Genomic DNA, 22715 nt, shown 5'->3' on the forward strand with positions numbered 1-22715 from the left:
TCCAGAGTAACGTCACTTAACCAATTTGCAGAACCACAGCAGGGCTATCTCCCTCCACAGAAGCCGTCACCGAGAAAGCCTCAGACCTACAGGAAGGACCCACAGCCGCAGCAGCCCCTCATCACTGTGATATTCTCTAATGGTCAGCAAGCATACAGCAGGATAGATGCCCTGCGTCTGACAAGAGAAACTGCAACATTTCACGTAGTGAGATGACTCACCTGGCGCCCCTGCATACATGATGGAGAAAATGTTAATGGCTATTGTGGCAGCATAAAACACTGGCAGGGCACGAAGGCCGTTGGGCACAGGATCTTCCTGTACAGAACAAAAAACAAGAGGAAATAACTGCAACTCCAGAAAGTGAATACCACCACCACCCCCACCCCCACATAACCCAAGTGGGTGTCTGGGGGAACTGGGAGTGTCTTGTAATGGCTCATAAAACCTGAGTCCTTCTGTCTCAGCCACTGCAGGCACCAATTCAGAAATACAGTCAGGTGAGGGAATTCTAAGGCAGCTCTCAGCTGATGTGTAGGGAGACAAGCGAGAGAGACCCATCATACCTAAGCAAGGGTTATTCTAGGGGCAGAAGATACTCAGATCAGATGTCACAAGTTGCATGAGAACAACTTGTGGCCTGGCTAGCACCCTCCCCTCCTTTCCCTTGCAGAGCTTGATTCAAAACTTCCTGGTTGGTCCAACTCCAGTCCGCTGACTGCCTGGGCCTAGGGAAACCAGAGTAAAGATGCAAAGACTGGGGCAGAGGGGGAGGGAATGGGAAAACTGGGGGGGGGGGGGGAAGAACCCAAGTTTTGGCCTCAATGATCCCTCCCCCTGGTTTTTTTCTAATGGGACAACTGGGAAATTTGGTGCAGCACTGGAAAAAAATCCTATGAAATATTTGAGAAAACAATTGTCTTATAAAGCATTTTACTCTTTCCAAATGTACAGCATGGAAAATCTGAACAATGTTGGAGAACACTGAAAAAAACTTACATTCAACATGCATACATTTTCAAGATCTTTTAAAAATGTGAATAGTTTTGGCAACAATTAATATTCTATAATTCACTGTTTTCAGTTTTATACATTTTAGCTTACTATCCATACATCATGGTCTTCCTACTTCTTGTGACCCAATGAGAGAGTTTCTGTTCAAAGAGAACACTTTTTAAATTATGGAATTTGTTTTTGATCTTTATATTAACATACATGTGCTATGGCAGCACAAGATGCAATTATTTGCCATTCTTTCTCAAAAGTATAGTTATTGGTAGTAGATTCTTAAATTTTAAGTCTAATATCACTATAAGTCTTGTCTAAAGTCTGTAGATGGTAACAAATATTCAAATTTACAAAATACATATTTATGTTGCACAAAAACGCATTGATCTCAGTCACGTTGACGTTTCCAGAGGAGAGAAAAAACAAATATTTTTAGGAGAAGAATTTTTGAGTTTCACATATCATTTATCCTCAGGGGTCTTAGTGGAGATTTTCATTTCTTCTTCTGGAGGAGGTACAATCCCTAAGTCCTTCAATAGTGTTTTTCCTGATGCGATGTCTGAGGCCTCCATCAAAGAGCCGTTGCAAAAGATGTATATATCCGAAGACGCACTCCATCTGAATCTCACATTAGACGTAAAAAGTTTATTGGCAAAGAAATTAAGAGCTCAACGTTTTTGAATTGCCTCTGTGGGGAGATCTAATAAGATCTGTATCTTCCTTCCCTCATGCATAAGGCCTCCGGTTTTCCTGGCTTCTCTTAAAACTTTGTCCCTTGATCTTGGATATAAGAATTGCACCAAGATATCACGAGGCCTCTCTCTTCTTGCTCTTGCCAAGGCCCCCAGTCTGTAGGCTCTAACAATGGCTGGGGCCACCCTGTCCTCCGCTCCGACAGCATTTCCAAGCCACGCCGACACATAACTTGCCAGGTCCCCTTGATTATCAATGTCCTCCTCCACCCCTCTTCATTTAAGGTTACACGATCACCATCTATTTTCTACAATTAAAAGTCTATCTGCAAGATTTTTTTCTGACCTTTGCAGGCTTCGTATTTGGGACGCTGCTGCTTCACTGATCTCCGCTGCATGCTCCGCCATTTTGTTCATTTCCGTCATTGCCGCTTTTAACTGATCTATATCTTGCTTAACGTTGTAGGACATCATCAACCGCTTCTTTTATAAATGTGCGTAGGTCATCTTTAAGTTTCATAAGGTCTTGCTTTGTAAGAGTATTTGACTCTTGTTGCATCTGCTCTTTTTCTCCTTCATTAGCAGCCAGCGCCATTTTCAGTTGTTCTGGTGTATAAGGGAGTTGGGCTTTCCCCTGCTCCTCTGGCCGAAAAAAGTCTTCAACAGTTGTCGATCTTAAGTTTCTTGCGTTGTTTTTAGCTGCTGATTTTCTGCGTTTATTTTTGTTCATATCTCTCCATCCGATTTATGGCAGTTTGATTTAGTTCTGGGAAAGTGGGAGCCCGCTCAGAATTATGCGTTCGCCATTGTTAAGCGATGCCCCGCCCCCCTGCCATTCTTTCTCAGGTACTGGGCGTGCTTGCTAGTTTTCCTTCTAGAAACTGAAGATATGTATGAATTTAAAGCCCCGAAATATGCCAAATAGTACAATTGTATATGCTAAGTTATAAGCAATGCATTTTATGTTGGTCAATCAGTGTAAGAAGTTTAGGCTTTATAGTAACAGTATGTGTTGCATATATTTCAATTTTCTTCCCCCCCCCCCCCCCCAAATAAAGGATTTTTTTTTCCTCCCACGGCTTCAAGATGGCCATAAATTCGACATCTCTCCACTAGCGTCTGCTCATTTCCCTCCAAGCAGAGGCTTGGTCAAGCTTGGGATCAGAGGCCTGAGCAGGCGCAGCCACCACAAAATGGGTGCATGCCCAACTGCAGCTTTAAACACTGCCAGAATGTCAAAACACAGCAACTCAAAAGCTGTTCCACCCTCGAGTTGCCACTGGTGAGAAGGTCAATGCAGGAATCCATGTCTTTCCCCAAGACTTTCAACTTCTCTCTTGTTTCATCTCCCAAAAATCTTCCACTGCTTCTGGATGCACCCTATAATATTCCTTGCTTTGCTTCCATTTTGTTTTGCACCAAACCAAGGCCAGAGAAGAACAGGTTGTTTTCCTGTACCATGGCCTTAGAGTGGTCACACTGATGGGAATCAAGCAGGCACTGATTTGAATCAGAGAAAATGGTCAGGAAGGCTGATATTGCAGAGGTGGCCAAATTTGCTTAATGTAAGAGCCACATAGAATAAACATCAATGTTTGAGAGAGGGGTGGAAAGGAAGCAACTTTTAACTTTAAATGTATTCTCCAAGCTGCAGACTGGCTTGGCGAAGCAATTTAAAGAGACTAATGCCTTCTCCAAGCCGGCTGACAGGGCGTTGGGGGCTTCAAGAGCCGCACAATGTGTAAAAGAGCCACATGTGGATCCCGAGCTGCAGTTTGGCCACCCCTGTTCTAGAGGGACTGAATCTGGAGTAATGTTGCCTTTAAGAGCTTGGGGGTGCTCATGGGTCCCGCCTTGCTGTTTGAAAAGCCAGTTGGCATGGTGGGAGGGGGGGCAGAAGCACCTTCCATCAGCTGCATTTCATTCGCCAGCTTTCTTATTACCTAGATTCAGCTGACTGACTGGGCCACACTGAGCCAGGCTTCTGTAACCTCATGGCTGGATTAGTGGGGCTGCCCTCGAAGACTACAACTGGTCTAGAATGCAGCAGCCTGACTGCTGCCAGGAACACACCTCATCCATTTCGGCGAGTCTGTTCAACTCAAGAGGCCAGACCTTTAAAGCCCTTCCAGACATGGGACCCCCATATGTGAGGGGCTGTTTCTGTCCATCCACCCCATCCCTGTGAGCCACGCCTTGCTCATCCCACCAATGGGGGCCTTTCCCATTGTGGTGCTGGCTCTGTGGGAAGGGGGCCCTTCTTGGAGATGAAAGGCCGGCCTGTTTGCCAGCCCTTTGGGGGGGGGGGGATGAATGGCAGACACCTTTTAAAGGGGGAGGGGGGAGATCTGGGCCTTGATATTTGAGCTGGGGATATCTTAATTGTTATTGTAAGCCACCTTGAACCAGGAGGAAAAGAGGGAGAGAAATGTTTTGATAAATAAATAAATAAAATGAGAAGCTTCCAAGGATTTCTGGCAGTGGCTCTGCCCACTGGTGGCTCCAGGCAGCAAAATGCAGACCTTTTATTTTGCAGGGAGAGGAGGTGGGACATGACGACGACTAGTGATCCCCCCTCCAAAAAAAATAGACAACAAATCACACAAGTTGCACTGGGGGGAACCACTTGGAACACTAGGCAGGATAGGGGGAAAACCTATTTCATAATGGAAAGAAATTGCTTTCTTGTTCAAGAAAAACATGATTAAATCATTGTGTGTTTCTTTCCACATAAGCTTAAACTGCATGTAACTTGGTCATTACAGGGTTCTATTTCTCTGCCATGAGCCGTGAGTTCACTGCTGGGTGAAAGTGGGTTTGAAAATCAAACACTTTCAACATGATAGTGAAACCAAGAGGGGCAGGCACTTGTCCTCCAGCCTCACGGGAACACATCCCTTTGCATCTGACTGCAGGATTCCCACCAAATGTGCTTGAGAAGAAGGACAAATTGATCAAATTCCTTGTGAGCATTTTACAGAGTTCAGCTTTAGCTGGGCTTCAATGCTGGGATATGTGCGGCTGTTACAAATCCAGACAAGAGCTCAAACTGAACACAAGTTAAAAAGATACTAGATGCAAAGCACAGAGGAACACTGTGTGCTAAGAAATCCCCTGCACTCAAGTGGCTTTCAGTAGGTCATGTAGAGCCACGGCAGGCAATGACTCTTCATGAGCTGAGAAGCCTACTCTGCTCAGGGCATCCACCTCTGATCTTGAATGCCCAGAACTTGGGCCAATGGCATGATGGGAATGCAACACCTATGCTGAAGGTAACATGCAAGGCAACATAAGGAGAGAGATCCTAGCCCCTGCCCCCCCCTCCACACAACTTGTCCATTTGTACCTGGACAGACTGGATGCATAGGAGGGACTGGAGGATGTTGGTGGATTCATGGTCTGTGGTCCCAGCTGCTCCAGACAAAGTAGCACTAAGCAGGAGACAGCTCCAGCCTCTCTGAGCCCACATGCTGCTGCTGCCTGGTGCTCCCTGTGTTTGGAGCGAGTGCCCCCCAAAGTCCTTTGAAGCCTAGTTCTCTGGTCCAATTCTGCACATGCTCAGTTCCCATCAGGGTGATACACAGAGACCAGGAAAAAGAGCATCTCCAGCTTCTTTGTCAACAGTTCCCAAGATCTTCCCATTAAGAACACAGGAAACACCACTTCTGAACTGACCGGGTTGCTGAGAGATACTGAGCAATATCAAAACCTTAAGAGGGACTTTAGAACTTGTGGTTCTTTGAGAAGGGGACATTTGACATATGGCACCGACAAATCTTCCTGCTTTTGTTCTTGCCCTGTGGTTTCTATGGCCAAGTGCTCCTTTCACCAAAACAAGCCATTGCGGCATAGTGACAGGTCATGATTTGACACCTGGGTTTGTGCTAAGTTTGCTGCCTTCAATTTTGCAACTGTGCCATGCCATGCCCTGGGCAGCTGACTGGTAAACACAAGGGAAAAGGGCATTAATTCAGCAGGCATTTCTGCTCAGCAAAGTTAATGTTCCAGAAGGACTGACTTGGCATTGGTGCTGAAAGCCCATCAGCTCTTCCTGGGTGCTTCAGCACTTCTGGGCAAAGATCTGCATTTAGAGCAGTCTAATTCAGCATCCCTTCCTCCTTTTCTTTCAATAAACCTCATTTATATTCCGCCTTTCTTGCAGAAACTCTTTCTGAGTCGCAGGAACAATTCAGCAGTTGTCCAGCACTCCCCCCATTCAAAAGACTTCCTTTTTACATTATTTTGTAATCCGTACAACAGCCCTGGAAAGGGAGTGAATATTGTTCCTTTATGGCAGCTGGTGGGGAGGGAGTGCAGAGATAGAAAAGGAGTTTTCTGAGGCCACCTAGTCAGCTTTGGACTGGGACTCTTGATGTCAGCGTGGGTGAGACTGTAGAACTGCAGAACAACATCCAGAACACTCCCTCTTCCCATCAGCATCCCAGAATGCTGCTGTCCTTCCTGCATGGCCCTGAAACGTAATCTCAAGTTGCATCCCTTAGAGAGGCCTATATAAGATGCCTTTATCTTTCACAATATTTGACAGACTTCAGTTGTTTCTCATGCCTAATAGAAACATGATGGAATTAGACAGCCAGTCCTAAGTCCATTGTATAAATAAACCTAACCTAGTTCATGGGCAATCATGGGTCCGCCATTCTTGCTTTGCATTTACTACCTTGCAGAGTTGTTGTGAGGGGGAGAGCAGGACAAGGTCATCCACATGCAACACCATGAATGCCCTGGAGGAAAAAGGGCACAGGAATAGGAGGAGAATGCAGGTGTGCAATGGCCCACTTTGAGCATACCATGCAGGGTCCCCCACTGGAGGAAGCTGAGCCGCTGGGCTCAAGGGGGCAGGGAATTCAACGAGCCTGAGTACAGGGTATGGGGCAGCTTTGGCCTCCGTCAATTGTCTCCTAGGCCGGAGACATTTATTTTGTGCCATGGAATTCAGTACAAATTCCAGCTCCTTTTGCATATAGGATTGTTACATAATGCAATTAGGCTTGCCAATCCCCAGATCCCAGAGGTTTAGCAGGCTCCTTCCCACCTCCAGTCAGCTGGCTGGAGGGGGGAAGCCCCGCCCCCACAGCCACCATGTGCCTTTCCACCTCAGAAGGCTTAGAAGACTTGAGAAGGGCATGCTTTTGGAAAGGTGTGTGTGCCTTTAAATCTCCAGAAGCGGACGAATTGGGGGTGAATAGGGCTAAATGCAAGCCTGCAGAACAACATGGCTGTTAGGAGAAAGGGAAGGGAAGCAGCCCCCTCCCTCCATTTGTTTTACAGTTCCTTTAAAAGTTGTCTGCACAGTAAAATAGAGAGAACCTCTGGTTTCCCTGTGTTAGTCTGAAGAATTTGGTTAAGTACACAGCACTGAACAACTCCCATGGTGAGTAAATTGTCACAGTGAGACTACAAAGTGTGTGCTTCCAATCTGTGTTTATCTTGGATGTTTTGTGTGCATGTGTATGTGTGAGGGGGGGAAGTGCAGCCAGCTGCTGGGGGATGATAAAATGAAGACTGTGTTCAGGGGAACTGCACTGCTGTATTTTTATTTATTTATTTTAGGGAGTGGGAAAGCCTCCTGGCTCCACTCCCAAAGTCCTCAAGTCTTTTCTGAGTTAAGACTTGGCAACCCTATGCAACATAAATTTAGGTACTACCAGACTATTTTTCAGACCTGCTAAACCTTGCAGACTTCAAAGAGAACCTAGAGCTGCTCAGCTCCAGCTACATGCCACGATGTCTTGAGTCAGTGACAGTGAAATGTTGTCCGTTGTATTACAATCATTAGTCAGCAACAGCAAGAAGAGGAAATGCCAATTTAGTCACTAACCTTGTTTAGGATGAAAAATCTAATCAGCACAAACAGCACACCAGACATCATGCCAGATAACAGAGGGGAGATAAACCAAGAGGCAACTGAATAAAAAAGAAAAGAGGCAATACGCAATAAGGGGAACCATCCCATTTAAGAAAGAAAAAGCAATGCAAAGAAAACCCCTGATCAAACTAACATTGGACAAGATTTATGGTTTCTTGATCCTGATTCCTCACTATTGTAAAAAGGGGATTCATGAGACAGAATTTGTCATATTAGTCTTTATTGTTATTCTTTAAGTTTAGATTTTATATATTTTAATTGGTTTTAACTGTTGATTGTCTTTTATGATGTAACCCTCTCTGAGCCTGTTCTATGGGAAGGGTGAGCTAAAAATTGAATAAAATAAATAAAATAAAATAGTTGCAAGGGAGAGGGAAAGGACCACAACCCAGCTCATGTTAACAACTTGTGCTCCACCACCAACAATGTTAGGGTTAAACATCAGTTTGCATCACTCCTGAAATCTACTGGGCTGCAAAGTTCTTCGTTTTTAGCTGGGTCACATTAGATGCTTTTCAAAAGCCACAGCACTCTCAAATGTGCTGTTAATGAAGGCCAAATCAGCTCCTCTTCTCCCCAGTGCTATTTTGAGAAGTATTATTTGCACACTCAATAGGGGCTGATGATTTCTTCCCTACCCTGTCCACTACTAGCACACAAAATAACTGGTCATGAAAAACACCACAAACACATCCTTAATGCAGAAATAGGAAAGAGCACCTTGAAGACAAACAACATTTGTGGAGGAAAGGAGTTTTTGTGAGATACCTGAAGGGAGGAGTGACTCACAAAAGCTCATCCCCTGCCACAAATGCTAGACTCTCGCTCTTGTATGCTGATGATGATGATGATATTGGATTTATATCCCGCCCTCCACTCCGAAGAGTCTCAGAGCGGCTTACAATCTCCTTTACCTTCCTCCCCCACAACAGACACCCTGTGAGGTGGGTGGGGCTGGAGAGGGCTCTCACAGCAGCTGCCCTTTCAAGGACAACCTCTGCCAGAGCTATGGCTGACCCAAGGCCATTCCAGCAGGTGCAAGTGGAGGAGTGGGGAATCAAACCCGGTTCTCCCAGATAAGAGTCCGCACACTTAACCACTACACCAAACTGGCTCTTACAGACAGGCTAACACAGCTACCCATCATGATTTATCTTAATGTGGAAAGTGTTTTAAAATCAATTCACAGCTCTTTTCCAAGTTTACATTACAAAAGGTATAATCAAACTATTCTGTAAATGAAAACCCAGATCTTTAAAGCTGATTACTAAGGAGTGAGCCCTGGGACAGCTATACCATTTTGTAGGAAAGAGCAAGAGTAAGATTCCATTCAGTTCCATCTGCCCCAAATGATTATTGAATTCCAGGAACTAATTCCATCACTTTCAATAGTTGCAGAGATAAAGGTTTAGGTTTATTAGATTCATATCCCACCCTCCCCGCCGAAGCATACTGGTATACTTTGGGAAGACCCCACCACCACCACCACCACCAATTTGCTGAGGATCCATCTAGAAAAAGTTGTTATCCCTTCTGATATCTGACCACTGGCTTAATGGCAATTCAAGGTGCTTGAGCCGGTGGTGGCTGGGACAGCTTAGGCAGTCTTGGGAGAGGCAGTTTGGATTCAGGCCTGGGCTGTAAGCAGCCTTGATGGCCCGGAGTGATGATCTCCACCCAGGCATGCTGCACCTTCGGCTGATACTCCCAATATGGCCATTCCTCAAAAAGCCTCCTCTGGCCACAGTGACCCACACGCTGATCACATCCAGGTCATGGGCTCGATGCGACAGCCAAGCAATGGGCAGGAACTAGGTATCACCCCAGGGCTGACATCTCAGGACTGGCTGCTTATTTGTTTTGGGGCACTATTCAGTGCTGATTCTTGCTTAAGAGGCCCTAAGTGGCTTGGGATCAGGACACTTGGAAGACCACCTCCTCCCATATTGTCCAGCCCACCTGCTAGAACCTTCCTCTTGAGCCCTGGTCTCTTCAGAGGTGAGGCAGTCGGCAACCAATTACAAGGCTTTTTCAGTGGTGACACCTCACTTTCCGAATGCCCTCCCCTTGAGGCTCGCCTAACTCCTACTCTGCTTCTCAGGTCCCACATTTCCTTTTACTTAATGACTGGACAAGAGGTTTGATCTTTTAATTGTTCTTACAATCTCTTTCTAGGCTGAGATGTAAGGATGACTTGGGCTGCCAAATGTTTTATGCTTTGGAAATTTTACGTGATTTTATTATTTGAGCTTTAATTGGGTAGTTTTTAATTATTGTTCATTTTAAGGATTGTATTTTGTGAGCTACCTGAAGCAGGTCTCAGAAGATGTGGCATATAAGTGTTTCAAATGAACAAATAAACTCAACTGCTCCAATCAGACTTTTAAGGATCCCAGCTTTCTATCTATACCCAACGTTTCTTTTGATTTTGTGTGCCCAGCTATATTGCTAGACCACAGTCTAGAACACAGGAAAGCTGAGGTGGCTTTTTGTGTTGTGCACAAATAAAAGGAAATGCTAGTTACCAATTTTGACAAGCTGCATCCACTGGACTCCTTTGGTGCCAATAGCAACTAATGAGAATCCAATGGTAGCACCCACAATGCAATGGGTTCCGGATATTGGGAGCTTCAAGAAAGACGCAATCAGCTGCCAAACAGCAGAGCCTAGAATGGAAGAGGGTGGGGAGAGTATAGATAATAAAGGCTGATGCAAACATTTTTACCACTTCAGCACTTCCCCCCACAAGCACTCGCTTCCCATCCCATAATAAGCTCTTTGTTATAAGTGTTTTTGTTCACAGACACTAGATTTCTAGAAAGGAATACACAGCTGAAGTACCAGCTTCCTCCAACGCTGCTTTGCTTTATGTTTGGAAGCAAACAGAACTGCTAATAAAGGTAGACTTTGTGCAAACAGCATAATGACTTTGCTTCCATTGGTACTTGCCCCTCCATGCATGCTGATGTAATGCGAAGGCAGAAGGAGGCAGCCCTGCTAGGTTGCACAGGAAACCACATTTCCTGTGCAACCCGAGGTGGGCTCAGCCGCCCTGAGCCCACCTCGGTGGGGTAGGGCGGGATATAAATCGAATTAAATAAATAAATAAAATAAAATAAACATTTACCTTTCACAACTTTTCCAACTTTACATCCTCACCACAAAATAGGAAATCACAATTTTTAGCAACCTAGACAACCACAGAATCCAGGTTTCTACATAACCTTGAAAGCGAAAGAAGTTTTAAAAAGCCCTTTCGTCACAGAATGAACTACCATGAAAAATATCACCAGTAACTGAAACTGTCCATATACGCACTACTATAGCTTCATGATGGACAGACAAATCAATTCCAAATATTGCATCATGGCAGAATAGATTGTGGGAAAGTATTATAATGTATAAAATTACATCTAATGTCTTCACATTAATGTCAGATGTTCAGGAATCAAAGTTAATAGTTATTTGGTATCCTATTGTTGAATACCTTATAAGCAAAGAGGTTATTCCAAATAACAGACTTTATCAAGAAATGATGTATTTTTGATTAGTTTATGGTATATTGGTTATAATTTTAATAAGTGTATGGAACAGGAAGTTGTATATGTTTGTGAACTGTGTCTTCATTAGTCTTTTTTTGGTTGTATTTTAGAGTATGTGTGTTTTATGTTTCCTATTTTGTAAGTTATACTTTTGAAAATAAAGTCAGTTTTGACGACAACAACAACAAAAATATCAGCAACATTCTGGTTACAACAGTGCTGCTCCCCAACTGGTTTCATGAATTCTTGGTTAAAATATCAATATATATAAATCTCTCTGTTTCTAACAACAAAGTATCTTTTACCAGCAAACCTGTAACAACACCAACTCAAGGTGTCTGAAGCCAAACAACGTGCAACAGGTCTCTCAAGAGGCTGAGAGCAGGGATGAACCAGAACATTTTCTGATGCAAATTTAAATAAATGTTTTAAAGTAACATTAGCAAAAGAAGAGCAAAAGAAGACAGCTTGGTGCAAACCCAGGCTTTATTCAGGCTCTTTGCCCCACATTTCTCCCATATAACATGACTGTTTTGCTGCCCTACAGCCCTGCATATGTGGGCAGAAAAATTTCAATGGAGAAATACAGCACCAGAAAATGTTACACCCCACATCAGTAGTTGAGCAAAGGGAAGCCACAGTAAGAAGCCTCGTGCGTGTCTGTGTGACATCTGAGAGACGCTGGCTCACCTTTCGGCTGTCCCTGTTCACCTGCAGATGCCGCCTTCAGTGTCTTCCCAGCACCCCAGACGTTCAACCCTGAGCCTCCGGAGCAAGCCACACCCCCTGGAAGAGCCTTTTGCTCCCCCCCCCCTCTGGCCTTTTAATTTAATTTAATTTTTGGATTTATATCCCTCCCTATTCTGATGGAAAATTCTGGATTAAGTTAAACACTTGCACAAAGAGTTGGGGGGGGGGAGGTTGGGAGGGTTAATAAAAGGTATTGCCTGGGACAGCAGAGGCTTGTCCTGGAGCTGACTGACTAAACACCTGAACAGTGGGCTGAATTTGCCTCGGTGGATCAGGGGCTGCTGGAGTGGGTTAGGCAGAATGTCAGTGCCCAGGGGTCCCAGCAAGCTCCAGAAGGGCCAGTGTCCTTAGCAGCCCCTCCGGAGGCTTGCCAGATTAATGATCGCCATGATGGCACCATGCAAGGCACAGCTGCAAGACCAGGTATAGGTCAGATCTCCTACCTGAAAAGCAAGAAGCCAGGTTTCTCTCCCAGAAGAGCTGACTTATTCTAAAGGTAGGAGGTGAGTGAGGAGATGGCATCACATCCAACTCCCTTGGGAAGCCCTGTCCTGAGGGTCTCTTTTCCCCTTCCCAACCAAACCAAAACCAGTTACAGGAAACCCAAAATGAGCTCTTCCTAGGTAAGTACAGGAGGCATCAGCCGGTGAGCTGTGTTGACTTTTCAATATCAGCTCAGCTACATGTTTCCCACAGATACTCTCACTCTGGCTGATCCTATCTCTGGAATGCTTTTGTGCTTACAACAATCAGTTGTAAGAAGGATTTAAACTACAGCTCTACAGAACACTTACTATATGCAGTCCCCACAGAAAGCCAGCCATGTCGGCTTTTGTATGCATTTCTGGAAACATGTTCAAAAAAGATTCTGTTTCTCACTGCAGTTTGTTTGGAGCCAGTTTAATGGCTTCCTGTTCATGCTGGCTGCAGCAACAGTTTCAAACCAACAGCTTCCCTGAATTGCTGCTTTTCACTTTACACGCCAAACAACTATCCTTTTCTTTTTGAAAAATCATAATTGTATGATTCAGAAATGGCAAATGAAAAAATTAAAATGAACAGCCACTTTGGCAGAGGAGAAGAAGGGGAAGGAGGAGGAAAAGGAGGAGACGACGACTTGGATTTATACTCTGCCCTTTAATCTATTATTCCATCTCTGGGTCTACCGCTGCACCGATACATAGAAAGGGCCCAATGGAAACCGCGGCCTGTGACATATATGCTATTTGTTTTATTGTATTTTATGGTTTTAGCATGTAGTTTTAATTATTTTAACTTTTGTTGTTATCTGCCCTGAGCCCGCTCATGGGAAAGGGTGGAATTAACAAATACAAATTAACAAAAATAAAATAAAATAAAAATAATAGTCCCTAGAAGAGTTTCGAAGCAGCTTACAATCACTTTCTCTTCCTCTCCCCACAACAGACACCCTGTGAGCAAAGTCAGGCTGGGAGAGTTCTGAGACAACTGTGACTGACCCAAGGTCACCCCGCTGGCTTCATGTGGAGAACTGGGGAATCTGCCTGCTGTTCTTTAACCACTCCACCAAACTGGCTCTTTGTAGGGTTGCCAGCCTCCAGATAGGGCCTGGAAGTCTCCTGAAAGTACAACTGATTTGCAGATCTGTTGCCTTGAAGAAAATGGACACCCATGAAGCTGCCTTCTACCAAATCAAACTCTCAGTCCATCCAAGTCAGTTGTCTATTCAGAGTGGCAGCAGCTCTCCAGGGTCTCAAGCAGAGGTCTTTTACATTCCCTGCTACCTGATCCTTGAATTGGAAAGGCTGGGGATTGATCCTGGGAGCTTCTGCATATCAAGCAGATACTCTGCCACTGAGCCATGACCCACTTCAAATGGTGGACTTTATGCCATTATAGCCTTATTTACATCTCTTCTGTCCCGAAATCCTGCAGTCCACAGGCTCTACTCTCAAATCTCCTGGAATTTCCCAATCCAGAGTCGGTAACCCCACTAATCTGGGCTCCCCTCCCCAGGGAAAAAAAACTGTTTGAGAGGCTCCTATTTCAGGAGTACCACTGGAAACTGTGTGAATGGCAAGCAACCTAATAAGGTGCAAACAGAAAGGAAGGAGTAAATTTAAAGAGACAGTGGCCCTAAAGTACCTTTATAATGTTTTGGGCATAGGTTGGTGCTCCAGCTGTACTAAAGGTTTAAAAAACTACCACAGATCAGGTCTGGCAGGGAATGCAAAATTAACAGAAAGCACACTGAAATGCAATGGGATTGTAAAACGAAGTTGCACTTACCTGTAACTATTGTTCATTGAGTCTCTTCTGTGCAGTCACACATGGGGACTGCGCCTGAGCAGGCCTGACATCCAATAGGTCTTCACAACTAGAAGCCTCCAGAGGGTTCTGCACACTAGAGCCAGAAGCTTGTTCCCACCCAGGGACCACAAGTTCTTGTGCAGCAGCACACCCCTAGCCTCAGTACCTTTAGTGCCCCAAAGTCAAAGGATGCAGCAGGGCGGAGGGAGGGGCTATGTGTGCCTGCACAGAAGATACTTGACGAACAATAGTTACAGGTAAGTGCAACTTTGTTTTCATCATCAATCTTCTGTGCAGTCTCACATGGGGATTCAAGCAAGCTACTCACCAGGCGGTGGAGCCTGCTCTCCTCATTTGAACAGCAAATAAAGAACTGCCTTGCCTACTTGAGCCTCACGCCTCGTCTGCAGATCCAAAGCACAGTGACATGCAAATGTGCCTGCCGACAACCAGGTGACTCCTCTGCAGATCTCCATCAAAGCCAGGAAAACTGCAGAAGTCACTTCCCTAGTAGAATGGGCATGGAGGCTCAACAGACATGACAATCTGGTCCTATCAACACACTTCCTAATGGTCCTGGCCATTCATTGGGACAGGGTCTGAGATGATACTCGCCTACTTCTCTTAGGGCCACTAAAGCAAACAAATGGGCCTCTATTCCTGTGGAACTTCAAGGTTCTCTTGAGGTAAAATAACAACACCCTCCTAACATCTAAAGAGTGCAATGAGTGCTAATACTCAGAGCATGGTGCAGAAAAAAATATGGGCAAAACAATATACTGGGACAAATGGAACTTAAAACTACATTAGGAAGAAACCTAAGATTAGGGTGAAGGACTACCCAAATGGAACTTAAAACTACATTAGGAAGAAACCTAAGATTAGGGTGAAGGACTACCCTTTCAGTGCCAGTTCGGTGTAGTGGTTAAGTGCATGAATCTTATCTGAGAGAACCAGGTTTGATTCTTCCTCTACATGCAAATGCTGAAGTGATCTTGGGTCAGCCACAAGTTCTCTCAAAGCTGTTTCTCTCAAGAGCAGTTTTAGTCAGAGCTCTCTCAACCCCACCTACATCATTGGGTGTCTATTGTGGGGAGGGGAAAGGAAAGGACATTTTAAGCCACTTTGAGAATCCTTTGGGTAATGAAGAGTGGGGTATAAATCCAATCTCCTCCTCTTCTTCTAAAAGAGGGTACAATTTATCGGAGCTCTGGCTCTTTTCTCCCTTTCCCAGGGGACCAGGAGGGGGAGGAGCCTCAGCCAACAGAAGGAAGAGAGACTTGGCTCAGTAGCTCTGCTGTACAACTAAGAGACCCTGGACTGGACAGGAAAGATGAAAGCACTTTTAAGACCAACAATCTGCTAATCTTTACTGAGCTTGAAGCTGAACGTACTGTACTGGATAGGCTCACCTGTAGTAATATCCAGACAGTTTCTTTAAGGTTCTTTTGGCAAAATTATTTGCTTAAATATCTAAATGTCCCCTAACGTGCCATGAAACTGGGAGATGTTTTACATAAAGTCACCTTGGGGCCTTGCTTAGCTGGTCAGAAGAAACCAACCAATGTCCCAGGTAGTCTAAAGGAGACTAAAGGGCAGGAGAGAACTCAGCACACCAGCTCAGAGTAGGGCAGCACCAGCTGGATTCAAAGAAGACAGCCAGCCTCTCAAAGTCCTTGCACAGTACAAGGTTCAGCCACCCTTGGAACACAGTATACCACTGTGGTCATCCCATCTTCAAAATATGCCTGAGTACCCTTCCTGCAAAGAAGAGCCAAATCCTTGGAGGCAGGGTTAGCTTCAAAAGCACAGAAGAAAAATGGTGGGGACATGATAAAAGATTAAAAAATTATGCATGGCGGGGAAAGAACTTTCTGTCCCTCTCCGTCTCATACAGCTATTCCCTGGTATCACCCACTGAAAGACTGGCAGGAGAGGCAGGACGGAAAGTCCTGCTGCACACAATGCCTAATTAAGGGCATTCACTTCCCCCACATGCTGGGATGGCCACTGGCTTGGACTGCGCTAAAGGAAGATTAAAGGAAATTCTGGTGCTCAAAAGACAAGCACATGACTGGCATGGGAACAGTGTAATCCCCGGCATCTCCAGTTTGGAGAGATGCTGCTAGCAGGAGCAGATTGGGCCAATGACACCCTTCCACTCCGCTCTAAAGGCATCAGCAACTCTTGCTCAGGCTTGCTCCGAGCAGCAGCATGCCTCTGAGAAACACTGCTGGGGGGCATGGAAGACACAGGAGTGGTAAGGACTGAAAGACCAGCTGAATGGGCATGCCGAGTGGAGTCCATCTCCATCACATCTGGACTTCAGTCACAGCAGAGCTTTATGGGGCTGACTCAAGATGCAGCCATATTTCTTAAGGTTAAAAAGTACCTGGACGGGGGCCAAGACATTGGATCCAGGCACTTAAACCTTTCTCTCCTGGAAAATCAGGCTGCCTAACTTCTTGTTAGATGTGGGAGGAGAATGGCAACAAGGAAAAGAGCAGAGAAGAAAAGGATGCTGACATGTGACTCGGTGAGAAAGGAGGGGAAGGTGCAGCCCACATTCTTCTGCCCAAGCTCAGAAGGGCTGGGAGAAGATCTGCTGGGTGAGGCTGTGCATCAGAGAGCATCTCCCAAGCCTGGCAGGAACAAGACAATCTGCTGCTCTTCTCCAAGTCTGGAGTTGTATGTTTGATCAGCTTGGACTTTGTGTTACAGAAATGCCTCTCTTGACATCAGATCTCCTGATATCAGATGCAGTCCCGGGGAGCACACTGAAGCCAACAAAAACTAGGGAGGCTGTCAGCTGTCGTGAACAGAGTGATGATGGCCCCACTGACCCCATCACATTGCCTTTGGGGGGAGAAACAAGACACACGGCCTGGAAATCAGCTCTGCTGTCTTGGATGCTCGCCACATTACCAGGCTAGCAACCAGGCTCTCCCCTCACCCCCATTTCTTCTGTTCCTCATGCCTGAAACTTCACTGATGACAAATGCCTCTCAAATCTGAGGAAGACCAAGAGCGCTTGCTGTGGCCGTTCAGTGGCTCCTGTGGAATACTTTGTTCCAAACAAGATTTTTCTCGACACAGAAGTCAGCTAACAGTCCTGCGGAAAGAAATGTGCATTTTTGTGGCACCTTCGAAATCCACCGCAGCCAGGGCTGTGCTGCTGGCAACTGCAGGCAGCCTTCCATTCACCAAAGGGATGTTGACTTACAGGATTTAGGCAAAAGGTGTCTGTTGCAAGACTTGGGAGGGTTTTTTTATAGCGCTACGATTCTAACCATATTCTACATCAAATTTGTACAAACATACATTTGTTTATACTCTTGCACAATCAATTCAACAGCCTTGGCAAAATAACAATTTATTGTAATATATGAGTACAAGCTGGGGTCCTGCAAGATTCATCAGGAGGTGGCCTCCCCCATGTGCCATACTGGCTGCCTTTCCTCCCCCTCTGCCCCACCCTGGCTCTGCTGCCTCCCCCGCCATGTCCCTTCCCCCATCCCCCATCATCCACTCTCCTGAGTTGCTTCCTTCCCACCTGCATGGTCACTCTTTCTCTCTTCTCCTCTGTTGGCCATTTGTTCATCCATTTGCTGTTTCCTTTTCTTCCCATCTCCTCTGCTGCCACTGCAGAAACTTCTTCCTAGGTTACCAGGTCTGGCGTGGGAAATTAATGGAGATTTGGAAACAAGACCTGGAGAGGGAGGGGAGTTCTGCAGGGATATGATCTCATGTCCTGTGGTGTCATATCCTGTCATGTCATGTCCAGGTCAAAGGTCAGCTCCTCCAACTCCCCCCTTCCTGTAAGGCTTCTTCCTTCCATCAAAATTCAAATTTCAATGTCCCACCTCATACCAGTTCCCCCCTGACTTTTTCTCCCATTTTACATCACTTGTAGCATTCTGTATGCCAGGGGTGTCAAACATACGGCCCAGGGGCCACATCAGGCCCCTGGAGAGCTCCTATCAGGCCTGCAAACAATTCACTGTATTGAGTGAACAGAGAGGGACAGAAAGCCTGCTTCTTTCTCCCTTTCTTGCTTCCTTCTGCATCACAGCTTGCTTTGCCAGGCTTACTCAATCAAGCTACAGAACACAGCCTCTATTTTCTTCATTGGCTGACCAGCACAAAAAGCAACTTACATAAATGCCCAGCCATTTCATGTTTTCCTCTGGGTCTTAGGCTCAAAGCACTGACCATGAGATTTTTGTAATAAATGTCAGTAAATCAAAAGTAGGTTTGCAACTTACAGATACACACATGAACAATACTTGAACAGCATACTCAAGATTGCTATAGCACAGGCACTGTCTCTAGATTCTGATGTGATCATTCGGAGAAAGTGGTGTCAGTTATCAGAGACTGTTAAATAAACAAAATATTGCAAGTGCTAATGTTTTAATTGTTTTATTTAAAGTTTTTTTTTAAAAATATTTAATTGTGTTTGCGCAAAGTTTATATCTCTGCTTCCTGGCATTACACTGTATGACACAAATGGCCCTGCTCGAGAAGGTCTCATTTATGTGAGATCCTGCCCTCATAACAAATGAGTTCAACTACCTTCTGTATGCCATACTAACCCTTTGATCCTAAATATTTGCTGATAAAACTGGCTGCTACCCAATTACATCCTACTCAGTCTTTAAAAAAAAATAAAACTGTCCAAATCCTCTTCATGATTTTCTTGGTATTAAGAAAAAGCCCCTTAGAACACCCAAAGGAGGAGTCCCAGCCCTCTCTCAGTCCTCAAACAACTTCTGTCCTTTACTCTCTTTACAGGCATCAACTGACAGTTGCTCCTAGTCTCTGATATACCATAAAATGAGCCAAAGTCCTAGAGCATCCACCCTCTATAGCAGGGGCGGCCAACGGTAGCTCTCCAGATGTTTTTTCCCTACAACTCCCATCAGCCCCAGCCAGCATGGCCAATGGCAGGGGCTGATGGGAGTTGAAGGCAAAAAAACATCTGGAGAGCTACTATTGGCCACCCCTGCTCTATAGATGAGGCTGAAGTTGGTTCTTTATTCCCAGTTCCTTATTCATTTCTTATTCATGACTTATTCATGAATTCAACCAAAAACACTAAGGAGAGTTTGAAAGGTCAAAAACCACCCCCCAAGGGTCATACATACCTTTGTTCTGGGGGGCTCTCCCTTCTAGGGTACATGTGCTGCTTCCTGGGCCAAAGAGCAGCTCTTGTGCCAGCTGCTCCAGAGCTCGATGCCCTGAGGCAGACACTGGGGCCAGGCTGCAACCTCAAAACAATCTTTGGACCACCCTAAATGACATATGCTCTGGAGGCAGCCCCCTGCAAGAAGACAGACAGTGGTACCCAATTCAAGCAATGGTTCTGGTGTCACAAGCTTCTGTTTGGAGTACCACCAAAAGGCCTGTATTTCAAAGATTTGAGTTATGAGCTGGCTTGACTGTTTGCCCTTTACACCTCAAAATACGTTTTAGACCACTAGTACATGTCATACACCCCTATGTTTAGTGGGCTCTCCCCTTCGAGAGGATATATGCTGTTTCCTGGTCCTAAGTGTGGCTCTTGTGTCAGTTTATTTAAAGTGCAGTGCCACCAGGACAATCATACAGGCCAACACTGGGCCTGGCTGAACCCCCAAAACAATCTCTGGACTACTCTAAATGACACATCCCCATGCTCTGGAGACTGTCCCGTGCAAGAAGACATGCACAGTGCCCAGTCCATACACTGGTTCTGGTTGTTGGGTAAATAATGAGTGGAAGCGATGGATCATTATTTTTAAATGAAAGCTATTTATCTAAATATCTAAATCTATTAGGAAACAGGAACACTGGGATTATTCTAGGAAAATAACGAAGTTTCTAAAAAAAACTACGCATGTTTTATCTGTAAGGTAAGCTTACAGATAAAACATGGGCAGCAGCCGCAACCAGTACAAGGCACAGAAAACGAAGGACTAGATAGGCAGGTGAGGCTAATAGGCAATCAGCCTCTTTTCTACAACCTTGACAGGAAGAAGCTGACTCATTAGCCAGGCGAAAATACTGATAAGTTAAAACCACCCAAACAGTTTATCCAACACATCAATTAAAGCTCTGAGCCAGGTGGTGCTTCCAGGTAACCCTATAACGACTAGAATTCAGATCTTGACATATCCCAGCACTGGTGCCACAAGCTTCTATTTGGATGTGATGACACATCACCATGCTCTGGAGACAGTCTCCTGCAAGAAGACATACAGCGGCACTGGTCCAAACACTAGTTCTGGTACCACAAAATGGTGCATGGCTTTCCAAGGCATTTCCACAAATCACTGATGACATCAAAATGATGTAAAGAGCTGACCCACATATATGAAAATGCATATTCTGTGTGCTCTTGCAATCCTACCTCAATCCTACCTCAATACCACAGTTAAGGGCTACATTGGCTCAGAGCTTAGTCACACTAGTCAGCTTCAAACCACTCCCTCTTAACCAGGTTCAAATCTTGTTAAGGGGAAACTGGTTGGCATCAATCAAAACAGACACTGGTGCTAAAAGAGGTGGGGTGGGGAGGAAGAAGACATCCCCAGGGCCTGCTCCTGACCTCTGAGCTATTATGGGTCAGGCATCTGCTCTGTCTGACTTGTCCAGAACAGTCAAAGACCAAGAGTAAGCTTCTACCCTACAAAGAGAGAATGCTTGAGACAACAAGCTTTGTTTAGCAAGAGGTGGCAGAAGAAACAATCAAGAAAAGTAACACATCATGAGGCAGCTCTCTGAAGAGGATGAAGGACAACCCCACAAGTCCTTTTAAAAGCAAGGTTACTTACCAACCATTGCACTGACTTCTCCTGCCATTAATAATCCTACTGTGCTGTTGTAGAGGTTCACATCGATGATACCTTTACGAATGGTTTCTCCTACTTTGGCTCCCAGCAACACCGACCCAGTAGTTTCAAAAATAGAAGCCAAAATGCAGGCCTGGCGCAGAGTAACCACCCCAGAGCCCACAGCCGTACCAAAAGAATTGGCCACATCATTTGCTCCAACAGAGAATGCCAATATAAAAGCAATGATAAACCCCGCAATGACCATCCATAGGTATTCATCCAATGCCATTTTTCCAGGTGCGTTTCCTCTTTAACTGTACAAATCAGTAGAGCACAAAAACAGCTTTGGAAAGCAGATTCCTTGTAAACAATGAGTTGTCTCTGGAAAGTGCGATCTGGTGTTAGAGGGTGCAGAAGCTGCTAACTGTTGATTTTCAGATGAATGTCAGTACTGTTTCTTTGGTTGGTTTCTGTCATCAATAAAACCCATTCCATATTTAACTTCAACAGAATCACGGCTGCGATGCTTCCTCCTGCAACAGAGAAAAAAAGTTACCAGAGGGAACCCTCCCAAATGCAAACTGCTTAAATCAAATGCTGGGTCCGAACAATGACAGCAACCCCCTGTTCAGACAAAAGGAAAAGACACCATTATGCCTCCGAAAAGAAGAGTTAGCTTTTATTTCCCTAAAACCCTCTTGATACAAAGCTGGCAAAAAGTAGACAGAAACCAGTCAGCCTGCCGCCTTGTGCCAAGAAGCATCTGGAATTTTTGCTCTAATGCTGGGAAAGATTGACCTAGAACAAAATACTCTTTTTACAATCATTACCTATGAAAGGAGACTCAAGTAATTGTGAATGCATATAGCACAGCCCTCTCCCCCATCTTTATCATCCCAAATGCAACTATGTCATTTGACTGAGTTGCACAGAAATTAATACACTGAAGCAGTAGTTTTGTACTCTTGCGGAGCCAGGATAGCCGTACACCCACCCCACCTCCACAGGTAGCAGCAGCACAGGTGACCCACTGAGGGGCAAATATCAGAGTCAAGTGAAGAGAGACAGAAGGGGAGTGAACCATTGTGATGAATGAGCCCCCTCCTCTTCCTCCTCCTAGACTGGCCCACCCTGACGGTCAATCTCATGATCATCTCCCCACAACTGCATTTTGGGAAGAGGCTGGGCTTTTATTTTGGGTGGAGGGAGGGCTCTCCCTCCTCCTGAGGGGGGACTGGTGGAGTGAGCATGGGGGAGCAGATGGGCAGTGCAGGTACAAGGGGAAGAGAGGGTGTCTATCTTCCCCTGCCATTGCTTGCTCCCCTCTGCTCTCTCAGCATGGCCACAAGCAGCCGGCCAAGAAAGGCGGTTCCATTGGGCCCCAGGGCCTTGCAACACACAGGCTGAAGGGCACTGGGCTCAACAACATCACACAGCCAAAGATTTCCCACCACAGTTTGCAAACTGTTGCATTCCATGACAGGCCAGTGCCCCTGTTTGAGCCAGAGATGCAAGATCAGAAATTCTGACACCTCCTATAAAACTTTGCTACGTTTAAAAGTATTTATTTAAAATATTTATAACCCCATCTTTCTCCAGGACATCTAGGGCTCAAGGCACAACAGTATAAAAATGATTTGGGAAAAAAGGAACAAACAGTAAGACCTTAAAATCAAACTACAGCTACTTTTGCTCCACCAGCAGGGTATTCATCCCCCCTTTGCCCTCAAAG

At 45.3% G+C, this 22715-nt stretch overlaps 1 protein-coding gene across 4 annotated transcripts in view; it reads right to left on the bottom strand.

Annotated features, from left to right (window-relative positions):
- SLC20A2 (solute carrier family 20 member 2) overlaps positions 1 to 22715 on the bottom strand; it is a 54678-nt gene that overhangs the window by 16154 nt on the left and 15809 nt on the right. For all 4 annotated transcript variants that reach the window (XR_009555862.1, XM_060247852.1, XM_060247853.1 and 1 more), the window contains exons 2-5: positions 20984 to 21516; positions 10113 to 10253; positions 7540 to 7625; positions 222 to 318 (exon numbers count right to left, since the gene is read on the bottom strand). Coding sequence is in view for 3 of the 4 variants with exons in the window: in XM_060247852.1 (XP_060103835.1) it covers positions 222 to 318; positions 7540 to 7625; positions 10113 to 10253; positions 20984 to 21272 (613 nt within the window). In the remaining variant the exon portion in view is untranslated. The remainder of the gene's footprint in view (positions 1 to 221; positions 319 to 7539; positions 7626 to 10112; positions 10254 to 20983; positions 21517 to 22715) is intronic.

Source organism: Heteronotia binoei, chromosome 10, assembly GCF_032191835.1.
Source record: "Heteronotia binoei isolate CCM8104 ecotype False Entrance Well chromosome 10, APGP_CSIRO_Hbin_v1, whole genome shotgun sequence".
NCBI lineage: Eukaryota > Metazoa > Chordata > Lepidosauria > Squamata > Gekkonidae > Heteronotia > Heteronotia binoei.